The following is a 12,711-nucleotide window of genomic DNA, read 5'->3' on the forward strand; positions in this document are numbered from 1 at the left end:
AGAAGAAGAAGAAGAAGAAGAAGAAGAAGAAGAAGAAGAAGAAGAAGAAGAAGAAGAAGAAGAAGAAGAAGAAGAAGAAGAAGAAGAAGAAGAAACTTCTAAGCAGGGATCTCAAGGAATAGAGAACTTCCCCAGTGTATGAAGAGACAGCAGCAGGTGTGTGTGTGTGTGTATGTGTGTGTGTGTGTGTGTGTGTGTGTGTGTGTGTGTGTTGGGAAGAAAACTGAAGATATAATGGTCTTCAGAACATGATTTCTGCAGCAGCCATAGGCCATGGCAAAGACATGGGCCAATGTCCTGAGAACTATGGAAAAGCCACAAAAAGAGCCTGCAAAGAGGACAGATACAGTCAGATCTCCACTTCAGAATATTCAACCATGCCCCAGTGAGAGCAGACCATACAAGGAAAAGGAGGTGAGCATGCCCAGAAGACACTCAGGATTGAGAGGCAGAGACCTGAGCCAGGCCTGGGACCCAGAGCACAGACTAAGAACAAGAGGAGAAGCAGACACATAAGATGTGCTGTCTCCTGGTCTTGTGGAGGGGAAAGGAGACACAAGAGTATGGGTTTGCAGTTTTGGCTCAACATTTAGTAAGATGAGGATGGCAGTGGGTGAGTCTGGCTGTAGAGAAAATGGGAGGACTGGAGGGAGATGCTGAAGTCTGCAGCCTTGGTGTGCTATAGTCAGCTTTTCCTCACCATAATGAGAAGAGGCCCATTCAGATCACAGGTTTGGACAATCAGGATCAAAGCCCAGGTTGCCCCTGGCTCAGCCTTTGGTGAGGACAGCAAATGGCATCACTGCGGTGGAAGCAGTCGCAGCTCAAACAGAAAGCAGTTTCTCAGTCTCTACTGAGGACAGGCCCTGGGGACCTCACCCCATTTTACCTCCAAGAGGTCTGCACCACAATGCACCCATCTGGGAACCAAAGTCCCAGTAGCTTCTGGGGGTGGGGGCATAAAACACAGTTGATCCATAGCAGAAGCTGAAAGAGGGGAGATTATTTGGAAAGAACTTGTAGATAAGAGAGGGCCATCTAGAACCCAGTCTCAGAGAAAGCAGGGGTACTAATAATTGGAGGCTAACAGCTACAGTCAGGGCTGAATAGCCTTGCTAACCTTGGAATTCAGGCCCATTTCTTCAAGCCTCTTCCTCAGCTGTCCCCACACCCAAACTCACTCTAACATAAGTCCCCCGAGCAACACACTGCCCATGCATGCTAAGACCCAAGAGCCTGTGACTAGCACAGAAGCTGCAGGTTGGATTAGGAGCCACACACCACCCTCCACATGCACTGGACACACACATTATTACTGCACAGTGGACACGGAAGCTCAGATGCCTGGATACAACCTCACACCTGCACACTCCCATCCTTGTGCAGTCTGCCTCGATTAGCTCACTTGTATCCACACTGAGATATAAACTTCCTCCTAAAAGCAAAACTGAACAAATAAACTTACAGTGCAGAAAGTGTTTGGCACTTTCTTGTGCAGGGCTGGAGTGGAGCTCAGAGCTGTAGGAAGCTCTTTCACTGAGGCACACTCCCAGCCCTGTCACACTTGTTGTCTTGTCACACAGTGAAACTCAATCCTTGTTAACCTACAAAATGGATTTTATAACCCATAGGGATGCAAATGAGACTCAGACTTAGATCTGACTCCAAAACTCTCCCCTACAACTCATAAGGCTCACAGCATTTGCCACCCCACTCAACTCCTGTACTGGGGATCGAACTCAAGCCCTTCACAGTGAGCTACATATACAGCAGCCCCCACCTGCCTTGAGAAAGGATCTCAGTAAGCCACTAAGTTGTCCATGCTGAGCTAAACTTGCAATCCTACTGCCTCAGCCTCCTAGAATGAGGGCCTACACTTTTAACTTAGGGAAAGGCCTCCTCACAAAAGGGAGATCCTAAGAAAAGGAAGTTAGCATGGAACATACAGTATACAAATCTATTTTCTTTCTTCATTCATTAAATAGTGTCCAATTTCCTACCATTTACTTGTAGGAAGAAGTTGAACTAATGCATGTTAACAGAGAACATGGCTATTAGTATCCCATATACATTTCTGATGGGCTTTATTCACTCCTGGAATTCTCTGATAGAGTCTCTCTGGAGAACTGCTGTCATAACTGCTTGTCAGCAGGAGATGCAGTCCTTGGATTTAATGTGTCTGTGGGAATTGCAGCCTTTCATTTCCTGTGAGGCCTGCACTTCACTTGGCTAACAGATTATCTTTCACGTAGAGTGATAAAAGGGGCCTAATGGGTGAATTTGCTAATAGCCATTTCCTTTGTGGTGACATTAGCCTAAATTGGCCTTAGCTGGACCAACTTTCTCTGGCAGGGCCACACACACAGTATCTATTCTCCAGGATTTATGCCAAGAGAGTTTAATGTGGTAATTAAACATCCAATCTGTCCTGTAAGGCTGAGCATGCCTCTCATCTCCTTCCTTCTCCAGTGCCTCAGTTTCTTTTAGTAGGAGAAAGTCTCCCATCTGTGTAATAATGAACAACTAGGAAGTGTGTCCTCCTCGGTGGTACCCTTGGGAGGGATGCAAGTCTTCCAGATATTAGGCACCCCTCAGAATGTCTTTAATCTGGCAGGGTGACACTATAGCCCTGCTTCTCTCACATTTTAAGGACACATTCAGGTTTCACAATGATTTTGTAGACATGACCAGGTACCAGCACTGGAGATTGTAGACCCGAGTATGAGTTTGGTGTGAAACAGGACAGGACAGACTGAGGATCACAGAGGAAGCCTCATATCCTGAAGGTGCAATCTTCCCAGGGGCCCTTGTGGAGCCCTGGCAGGTGGCCATAGAACTCTGCCTCACACTGGGTAGCTGACCCTGATTGACTGACCTAAGGACAAACCATCTCACTCAGAGAGCCTTCTCTGAAACTGCTTCATTCCCACCTCTGCCAGCCAGCATTGCCAAGAAAGACCCTTTATTGGATCTGCTCTCCCTCTGGGATGCCATCAGGTAAGTCCAGATGACTAAGGGGAAGCTAATCTTTCTTGAACACTTACTATGTTTCAGATCTGCATCTTACCCGAACAACTCACAAAATGCTCACAATGACCTTCTGGGATAAGAGGGTACAATCCTATACAATCCTATCACCAAGGGTGGAATCAGGCACAGATAAATGTAGCAACCTATGTAAGGTAGGAAGCTGTAGTGCTAAGATTTGCATCCCTGCAGAGGAGCCAGAGCTGGCACTCAACCTCCACACAAAGCCAAGAAATCAGTAGCTTGGGTTTAAAGTTTTAGATGTTGTCAAGGGACTCAGCGTCCCTCTTGCCCTCCAGAATAGCTCTTTGGATAAGCTATTAATAGACCCAAAATTCTGCTACTAAAATAATTCTTCTGGTTACTACAAAACACATAAGCTGGAAGATGCAGGGATCTGGCTTGTGGAAGCCTATTCCAGGTACATCAGCTCCCATCAGTCATAGCCTTTCTTGTGTCTGGAAATTTATCAGTTCCTCCTGAAAGTCCAGGCAGGTAAGTGAGGGTTCGTATGGGCCAAAAAGGGAGACAAGCTTGAGGTTGGGAGTGTGGACAGAAGAGAGGAAGAAGCCCAGGTCAGCACAGGGCTTTCCACCTGCTTCCTACTAGCTCTGTTATCTCAGCCAACATAATGAACCATACAAGTTTCAGTTTCCTCAATGGCAAAATGTAATTATGAAGAGTTACTTTGTTTTGTTGTTGTAAAAATTCAATAAGGCAATGCTTACAAAGCACTCAGCATTGCACCCAACACATAATACGGACATTAAAATGGTAGTTCTTGTTATAATTATTGCTGCTGCTCAAGAAAAATGCCATGAAAGAGCATAGGAAGCCAATGGGCAATGCAGATGGGGTGCAGACTACTTCCAATGACTAATTAATTATTCATCATTCATTAGCCAATTTATACTGGACTTTACAATGTTTGAGGAGTGTGTGTTATAAGTGATTATCTCTTCCTAACAGATGTTTTAGATTCTTAACCCCTGGTACCTGTGATTGTGACCTCATTGAGAAATAAAGCTTTTCTAAATGCAATTGAGCTAAAAATTAAGACAATGAATTTGAGGGGGTAGCTAGTCTAATGAGTGGCATTCTTAAGAGGAGAAGAGCTACACACACACACACACACACACACACACACACACACACACACACACAGAACATCATGTGAAGATGGAAGCAAGAGATTGGAATGATACAGCTACAAGCCAAGGAATGCCCAGCCTAATTGGCAATTACTGCAAGCTAGTAGAAAGACAAGTAACAGATTTTCCATGAAAATCTCCAGAAGGAACCAACCCTCCAGACACCTGGATTTTAGACTTCTGGCTTCCAGAACCATGAGAGAATAAATTTCTGCTGTTTTAAGTCACTCACTTTGTAGTACTTTGTTAGTGCAACCCTAAGAAACTAATACAGGGGATAGAACCACTAAGATAAATTTAAAGACACAGCTCCTGTCCTACAGGCTTTAGTATTCATTTCACCCACGTAAGTGATCTGGACAGTGTCCAGAGGTCACGCTGATGGTTCAAGTCCAGTTTCCACAGTGCTATACTTGCCTAGAGGGGTGCTCTTTCTCCTGATCTGTCACAAAGACTGCAGACATGGGGCTGAGTGGGTGAGTAGGGGAGCGAGGCTGTCCCTGCCACAAGTCATATCATGGCCCTGTCACTCAGGCCACTGCACCAAGGATTGTGCAAGTGAGGATAGTGGCAAGAAAAGAAGGGCTGTGAAGAGGATCGTGGGGCTGCACCCACTTCCTGGGCTTCTCCCACACCAACCACTCCCTACTGTTTCCGTTGATCTCAGCCTGCCCTCTCCTCAGATTTTCAGTTTCTGCTCTTGTCTGTCTCATGCCTTTACAGACCAGTGGATGGGAAGTACATGGGTCTTGGTGATTCTTGAAAGCTCAAGTTTGAGCCCCAGCTTTGTCACTTACTAACTTTTGGATCTTGGGCAAGTAACACTGACTTTCTATGCCTCAGTTTCTTCATCTGTACATTGGGGACTGTATTTCAGGCCCAGTAGCATTCCACATGAGGGAATACATGACATGAGCATTTTAAGGGCAATATAGATGTAGAAAAGTTTTTCTTGTGTAAAATTCCTAGGACTTCTGTAAAGAAACATGGATTTTTAGAAAGTAGGATAGGATATAGCAGAAAACCATTATGTGCATGTGGACAACATGTGTGCGTACACATAAATCAGACACCCCATGTAAAGAACGAGTAAGCAGCATTGGCCTAGAAGTAAAGGTGTCAGCACCAATGCCAAAGAGCTCTGCAACACTGGACAAGAGTTTGTATCACTTTAAGTAAAACATTTGAGTCTCCTAGAGCTCTAAGATTCTGTGATATAATGAATGTATGCATATTTGTTGTTTGCTCTTACAGAACCATATCTTAAGAGATCTTTACTTATCACCCATCACAAATCTAGGGAAAGCTCAAGGGAATTCCAATAATGAGTGAAATAAGAAGAGCCATTTGATGTGTGAAATGATGGTGAGGCTGGGTAATGGCGACCATGTCCCTCTCTCCACTCTTTCTCTGAGAAAGCTAATGCTGGACTACCACAGGAAAAGCCTGACAGCATCTGGAACAAAACTAGTAAAGAGGATGAGACAGCCTAACATGGTCCAAGTTGGAAACATCACCAACTGGTTTTCAACCTTGGTGCCTACTGTGCTAGCAGGGAAAACATGAGCAATGTGGGAACAGTGAATACGTGTGTGAAACACAGAAGGGTGATACCATTGTGACCTGACTATCACAGCAGGGATGGATAGAGCAAGCCCAGGCAGGGAAGGAAGTCAAGACTTCATTGTGTCCATAATCCTGCCTCCAAGCTGTCCTAACTCAAAATGTGTAATTGCCACATATGTTTGCTCAGGATAGCATTTAAAAAGGTGCTTCGAGAGAAGACTCCAGAAAGAGCTTCCTGACCACTGAGATGCTGCGTGAGTTTGGGAACATCATCTTCCCTGAAGCTCTCCATCAAGATATGTGGCAATTACACATTTTGAGTTAGGACAGCTTGGAGGCAGGAATGTGGACACAATGAAATTTTGACTTCCTTCCCTGCCTGTGCTTGCTCTATCCATCCCTGACCATGGTAGGCACCAAGGTAAAAGTAGTGCTTTTATAGATTTTGGCACATTCTGCATTGGCATGTGAGAAATAAGTGCACTCAGTTAAGAGGAAGAAACGAAACCCACTCCTGAATTGGAGTGTTGTATTTCATCCTCTTTGACAGCCAAAAGCCAATTCTGGACTGTACAAAACTAAATTTTCCAGAAAATAAAACAGTCATCTTTGTAATTTTGAGCACACTTAAGGACTGAAATCAGTGTTTACTGAGGAAAGAAAAATTGATGTAGACAATAGTTTATGGACCATTTTGACTAGAGCTGCAAGAAGTAGGAGAATCCCTCCAATGTGTGTTTTCTTGGCAAGACTTCTTAAAGTTTATTGAACTTTCACATGAATACAGCAATATCCTAACCCCAGTGCATGGATTCACTGACTAATCATCCCAACAACCTTCTGAAGCCTGGGGAGGTTAACCAGTTGGTTCAACATAACAAACATATTTGCCAAGCCCAGAGCTAGACTTCAAACCAGTCAGCCTGGCCCTAGAACCTTCATTGTCCCTTGTTCGGATAGTGAACTTGCATAGTGTCTCTTCTTCACTCACTTCCTTGGTTCCCTGATCTTTGTGTAATGGGATCATGCATTTCGGCTGAAAATGAAGGATCCTTTGCCAAAGTCACCACGACACACATTGCCAGAAGTTGGTTCTGTTATCCCCATAACTCAGGCAGCATTATGATACTCTTAACCTAGGGTCATATTGTATGATTTTTTTCTTAACCCATTGTTATTCTCTCCCTGGGCTAACAACTCCAGAGAACATTTGCAAACAGTCTCCAAAATTACTCTTCTTTTGCAGCCCTGGAGGCTGTGCTCTGAGGTGGTGAAACCTCAATGAGGCAGTCATTTCCATAAATAATGCACCAGCCTCTCACCAAGAATCAGTGAGGCACAGGACAGCTCATAGGGCCCATTATCCCATATGGTTCTTAAGTGGGCATTGTGATTAATGCATTTATCTTATATTCAGAAAAATGTCTCATAGTAAGAGTCAGTAATTACTGAATAGTAAATAGGGACAGGAAAAACCAAAATGTATTCGTGCATCCAGTTGCATCAGTACCTTGATTCCCAGCTTATCCATTGTGTCTTTTACAGGTCCACAACAACATAAATACAGCAGAGGTATGGGAGAAGAAACCCCAGAAGCCTCAAAGAGCTTGTTCATATTCACATGAATAAATTCAGTCCACCTCTATTATTTACTAAGAACATGGTATACAAGAAAAAGTTAATTGTTGGGGCTGGCCTGATAGCTCAGCAGCTTAAAGCCCCTGCTTAGGCATAGCACAGTAGCCGGGGTTCAATCCCAGTCATGTCGTGCCAGCCAGCAGTGCTAAGACATCAATTGAGACTGAACATGGTAGGGCACACCTATAATCCCAGTACTTGGGAGGCTGAAAACAGGAGAATCACTGTAAGTCCGATCTTCATAGTGAGACCTTGTCCTAAATACAGAAAAAGAAATCATTATCTAACTGGAAGAATAAATATAATAGGTCAATGATCTTGCAATCGGAAAAGTGTGGAGCAGGAAGGCTGCCCAGAGGAAGTGACACTGGCTTTGGGATTTGCAACTGTTTTTTTCCAGTGGAAAGAAGGGGGACAGAACAGTACAGGTCAGGGAAAAAGCATGTAACACACAAAGGTCTGGAGTCAATGATCTTTTCAGAGAATTGCTCTGCAGATATTGAAGACCTTTTCTGCTGTTCAAATGAAATTAAATGGGCTTTCTCCCAAAGCCTGTTGGGAACAGCACAGTATTCTAAGTTTTCAAAGAAGTGTCTGGTCATAAGCAGACCTATGCTTCCAAAAGTCAACCAAAGAGTGATGGCAAGGATGGACTGGACAGGGTTAACACCTTAGTGAAGGCAGAGGTGAGCAACTTGCTTGAGACAGTGGCTGCAAAGGGCCAGGACTAGAGTCTCTGCAGATGCCTCAGAAGGCCATGAGAGCGGGCTTCTGCTGAGACCTAGAGAAGAAAGCAGAGACTGCCAGAGGGTAGGGACACTCTTAACTGAGGAAGAGGAACATCTGGAGGGATCCAGAAAGTGGAGCTGACACTATGCTTGCCATGTGCAGGACTGTCTTGGTGTCTCCTTAGCTACCATACTGACCTCATGGTGCTTTCATAAGCCAAAACAGCTCAAAGTAACAAGGAATAAAACTGATGTCAAAATAGGCAGAGATGCTCTCTGGCCCCCCCAGGGCCATCTTACCTCTTTAAGTTTGTGCCCTGGAGTATCCCACATGAAATTCACACTTCACTGCATGCAGGCTCTACAGTCAGTGGGCGCATAACTTTATTCCTCACTCTCCCTCCTGCCCCAAGCCAGGAGTGTCTTCCATTGGCTTCCCTTGAGAAAGAACTCCATCCTCCTTGCCTCCCCACCACTGCACCTTCTCTTCCAAAGTATTCCTCTTCTCAGACTCTTCCTCCACTCCCATTCAAACATGTCTTGCTAGAAATGGCAAGAGCAGGGCACAGAGCAATAAATCAGAAGTGGGATCAACCTGTGCACCCAGACTGGCTTAGTCCACAAAGTGACTTGCCTGACCTCAGCCTCCTGGATGAGAACTACGTATTAAGGATTAGTGTTGAGAATGCAATAAGAGAGCTTGCAAATAGCACCACCAGACAGCAGGAAGGGGTGCTATGGACTGTCCAGCACAGCTGTCCAGTGGACAGTGAGTTCTTGAGAAGAGAAACCAGATGGGTTAGACTTCCAGTACCTACTCATTCCTTGTAGAGTGAATGCTTGACAACAGAGTCACCAACCAAGATCATGAGGACCATCACCCTCAGTACCCAGACACAGCGACACTCTCCCCCACATACGTAGGTGAATCCACAATACCACATTTAGGGAAGCCCTGCTTTCCTCATGGATTATTCTAAAGACAGCCAGTTACTGGAGGAGAACCAAGTGCGAGTCACTCTGCTTGGATGCCTCTACTGGGCACTTTGACCAAGTCTGGGTTCACTCTTCCCAGGAAGTCGCTGAGAGAGAAGCCTCTGCCTGCCCCTCCCCCCATCCACTTGTCTACAGGGAGCCCCAGCTGAGATGCTGCTACCCTGGCAGCCTTTGTGCCCCAAGCTCTGTTTTGTTTGTTTCTTTTTGGTTTTTTCTTTTTCTTTTTCCCCTCCAAAAGAACTCGGCTGCCTCTGCTGCAGTTTCATTGATGCCTTGAGCAGAGCTGGCATGTGCGACTGCTGAGAAGGGGGAGCTCGGATCAGCGGGGGAAGCAAGTAAAAATAGCCTGGCGCGCGCCGCTCTGCCTGCTCCGGACACCTTGCACCCTCGCAGAGGAGGGAGCACAGCCGCCACCAATGCACCCGGTGGGAACGGACTGGGGTCTGCACAAGGCACCGTTGAAAGGCAGGCTAGCAGGATCTGGAACACGCAGAAACTTTTATTTATTTTTTTAAGCAAATGAGCCAGGGCTGAGGTGGGACCAGTAGGCAGTAGGGGACGCCTTCCGGCTTCTAGCGCTCCAGCCACCTGGCTGCAGAGACCGTGACTCTGGTTGGCCCAACAATTTAGAAGCTCGGCCTTGAGTCTCAGCTATTTTTAGAAGCCTCTTCTGCCCGTGGGCATGCAAAGAGCAGAGGGGGAGGGGGAAGGCTGGCTGTGTCTGCCAGGCTGAGCGCTTCTCCGCGCACACCGTTCCCAGCGTCTGCTCGGCATGGGGGTGGGGGCGGGGATGCGGCTGGGGACTCATGCATGCCGGCTTTGCCCTAACTCCAGGAGCCCCAGGATTTCCGCGTGCCCAGAGCTCTCAGTCTCAGGGCGTGCTGCCAGATGCGTGCTGCTTTTAGTCCTGGAGGGAACAAGGATTCTTAAAGCTCTACTGCCTACGCTATGGGGTTTGGGTTAGCTGCAGAGCTGTGAAAACGAGGAGAGAAGATCGGGAAGGGTCTCGGCACCTTTTTGCATTCCCTCAAGACGTTGGGACAATCCCCGCGCCACACCTCCAGCCCGCCCCACGCTGCACATGGGTAACACCGTGTGAGTGTAAGGCAGCCTCACAGACGCCTGGGTGTTCATAGCGACCAGGAGTTTGTCCCTGAGTCTTTTTCCTGCCACCGAATAAGGGAATATCACATATACTCTACTCCTCCTCCACTCGGAGCACTGTTCCTCCGGGAAGAGAAGGGGCTGCCCACGTCGATGCCCTCCGTGACCACAGGTTCCCAGAACCCATGGAACAGCTCCGTGGCCGTAAGGACAGCGGGGTGCGGGACGGGCGAAGGGACACAGCTTAAAAGTCTCGAGACGGAACGCACAGAGGAACTCTGCGGCTCGGGGCGACAGCGAGGATCGGAAGGGCAGATTCCCACGGCGTCGCGTGCTTTTGCCGAGCAGGGTGAGCTCGGGCTCCCGGACGCGGCCGCATTCCAGGGCCCCCTCCCCCAGCCAGGGCCGCAGCTGCAGCGCGGCTGCTGTCCCCGGTGCTGAAGCTTTTGAGGGCCCGCGCTCCCAGCGCTGGAGGACTGCGTACCTTTCCCTGCCCGGATCCGGGCCGGGGGTTGGGGGTCCTGGGGAGAGAATTAAGTCATCCCACTCACTCAGTGTCGAAGGAAGCCGAGGCCAGGACCGCCTCGAGCACGAAGAGCAGAGCCAAGCAGCGGCCAGAAAGGGTCTTAAAACTGCGGGAAGGGACAGACCCGGCCGGGTACCGACCCGACCCGGATTCCTGGACGCAGCCTGGGGCGAAGCGCGGGACGCGGGGGAAGGGGCAGCCGGTGGCAGGGTAGCGTGACAGGGCAAGAGCAACCCTTGAATTTTCAAGAGGGAGGGGACCTGAGACCTGCACAGCCCCCCCCCAACACGTACACACGAGCGCGCACACACACACGCGCGCACACGCACAAACACACCCTGCCGGCGTCAGCCAGCGGGATAGAGCCGGAAAGTTTGGCACTCGGCGCAGGGCAGCGGCGGCGCGGGAGGGGGGCGGCGGCCGGGGGCAGGGGCCGGGGCCGGGCGGGGCGGGGGCCGTGCGCCCTGGCGCCCGCTTACCTCGGTGCTCTCGGCTGCGTTCTCCGCCATCTTCCTCCGGAGGAGCAGGCAGCGGGAGGAGTGTTTCATGCCCATAAGCGCCAGCCAGGGTTCGGCGATACAGAGGTAGTAGAGAAAGCAAGGAAGCTGGTGTCGCTTTACGAGAGAAAGCCAGGGAATGGGCGAGGAAAAAAAAAAAGAAAGAAAGAAAGAAAAGAAAAGAAAAGAAAAGAAAAACCCAGCCCCTCCACCGAGCGCCGGCCGCACGACCAGCCGCAGCGGAGTCCTCCCCGCAGTCCGCACTTTGTTTTCTTTCCTTCTCCGGCTCGCGTTCCTTCGCACACTTGCAAGTTCCCGGCTCCCGACCCCGCCCGTCCCTCTCCACCCGCGCTAGGGGCGCGCAGGAGGAGGCGGCCCAGGGCTCCCTCGCGGCGGTTCGCGAAGTCCGGCGGGTCAGGCGGCGCAACTCCGCTCAACTTCTGCCGATCCGCGGGGAACCGCGCTCCCCGCGCGTCCCTCTCAGGGCTGAGCAGGGTGAGTGGGGGCGGGGAGGGAGCCCGGTGGGGCGGGCCGCTGGGTGCAGACGGCGGCCCCGGTGACCCGGCGCCCCCGGCCAGGTTGCGGGCTCGCTGGCGGCCTTGACTCCCTGGTGTGGCGCACAACTTGCGCGGGGGCCACGGCGGGCGGCGTGGAAGCTGCAGGGCCGCGTTGGGCTAGCGCCAGGAGAACAGGCGCCAGGCAGGGCTCGCGTGGGCTTTCGGCCCCGTCCGCGAGCGTCCCCCCGCCCACCGAGGTCGAGCTCGAAGCAGGACGGGGCCAGGCGCCTCGCCCGCACCCCGCTAGACCACCACCTCTCCCGCTCCTCCGCCGACTTCTGGATCTTTTCTCGGTGAATGGTGGTTTGGGGGGTGAAGGGGTGGGTGTCTGGGTGGGGGAGGGTCCTTAACTCCTTCAACTCTGGGGCGAAGTGTGGAGTCCTTACTTAGCCCTTTCTCTACTGTCCCTGTCCCAGGCACTCAAGGCTCCACGGCTCTACCCTGGCGGTCGGGGTGGGGTGAAGGTGACAGCCAGCTGTAGCTTGGAAAAGAAGGTGGGGGAGAGCCAAACGGAAGCGCCTGCTGCCTTCTCCCCCACCCGACCCAGTCCTCCCCGGCGGCCCCCTGCCCACACGTTTCTCTGCCCCCCTCCCCGCCCCTCCTCCACAACCAGATTTTAAAGTCCCTTTTATGGGAGAGAGGGAGGATGTCACGTACCCATTAGGATTCTCTTGATCCTTTTTTAAGGGAGTTTGGGCGGCAGCAGGGGGTGTGAATTTTATACAATGCATCCCTGTCTTCACTTTGAGAGCTTCTTTTTTTCTCTTAATGGCCATCTGTCAGGCGGTGGGAGATAGAACAATGGGGGAGGGGACTGCTACTCTTCCTCCTGCTGCATTGGGACACCCAGGCTGACTCCTTAAGACTGCCTACGGGCAAGGACTGGACCTCTCAGAGGTGCGTTGAGTCCCCTGATTCTCT

At 49.9% G+C, this 12,711-nt stretch overlaps 1 protein-coding gene across 1 annotated transcript in view; it reads right to left on the reverse strand.

Moving 5' to 3' along the window:
* Prmt8 (protein arginine methyltransferase 8) overlaps positions 1–11,386 on the reverse strand; it is a 93,644-nt gene extending 82,258 nt beyond the window's left edge. The window contains exon 1 of the mRNA XM_004643574.2: positions 11,216–11,386. Within this exon, the coding sequence (XP_004643631.1) occupies positions 11,216–11,290 (75 nt within the window). The 5' untranslated portion in view covers positions 11,291–11,386. The remainder of the gene's footprint in view (positions 1–11,215) is intronic.
* Positions 11,387–12,711: the final 1,325 nt, after the last annotated feature.

Source organism: Octodon degus, unplaced genomic scaffold (assembly GCF_000260255.1).
Source record: "Octodon degus isolate 3935 unplaced genomic scaffold, OctDeg1.0 scaffold00178, whole genome shotgun sequence".
Classification (NCBI taxonomy): domain Eukaryota; kingdom Metazoa; phylum Chordata; class Mammalia; order Rodentia; family Octodontidae; genus Octodon; species Octodon degus.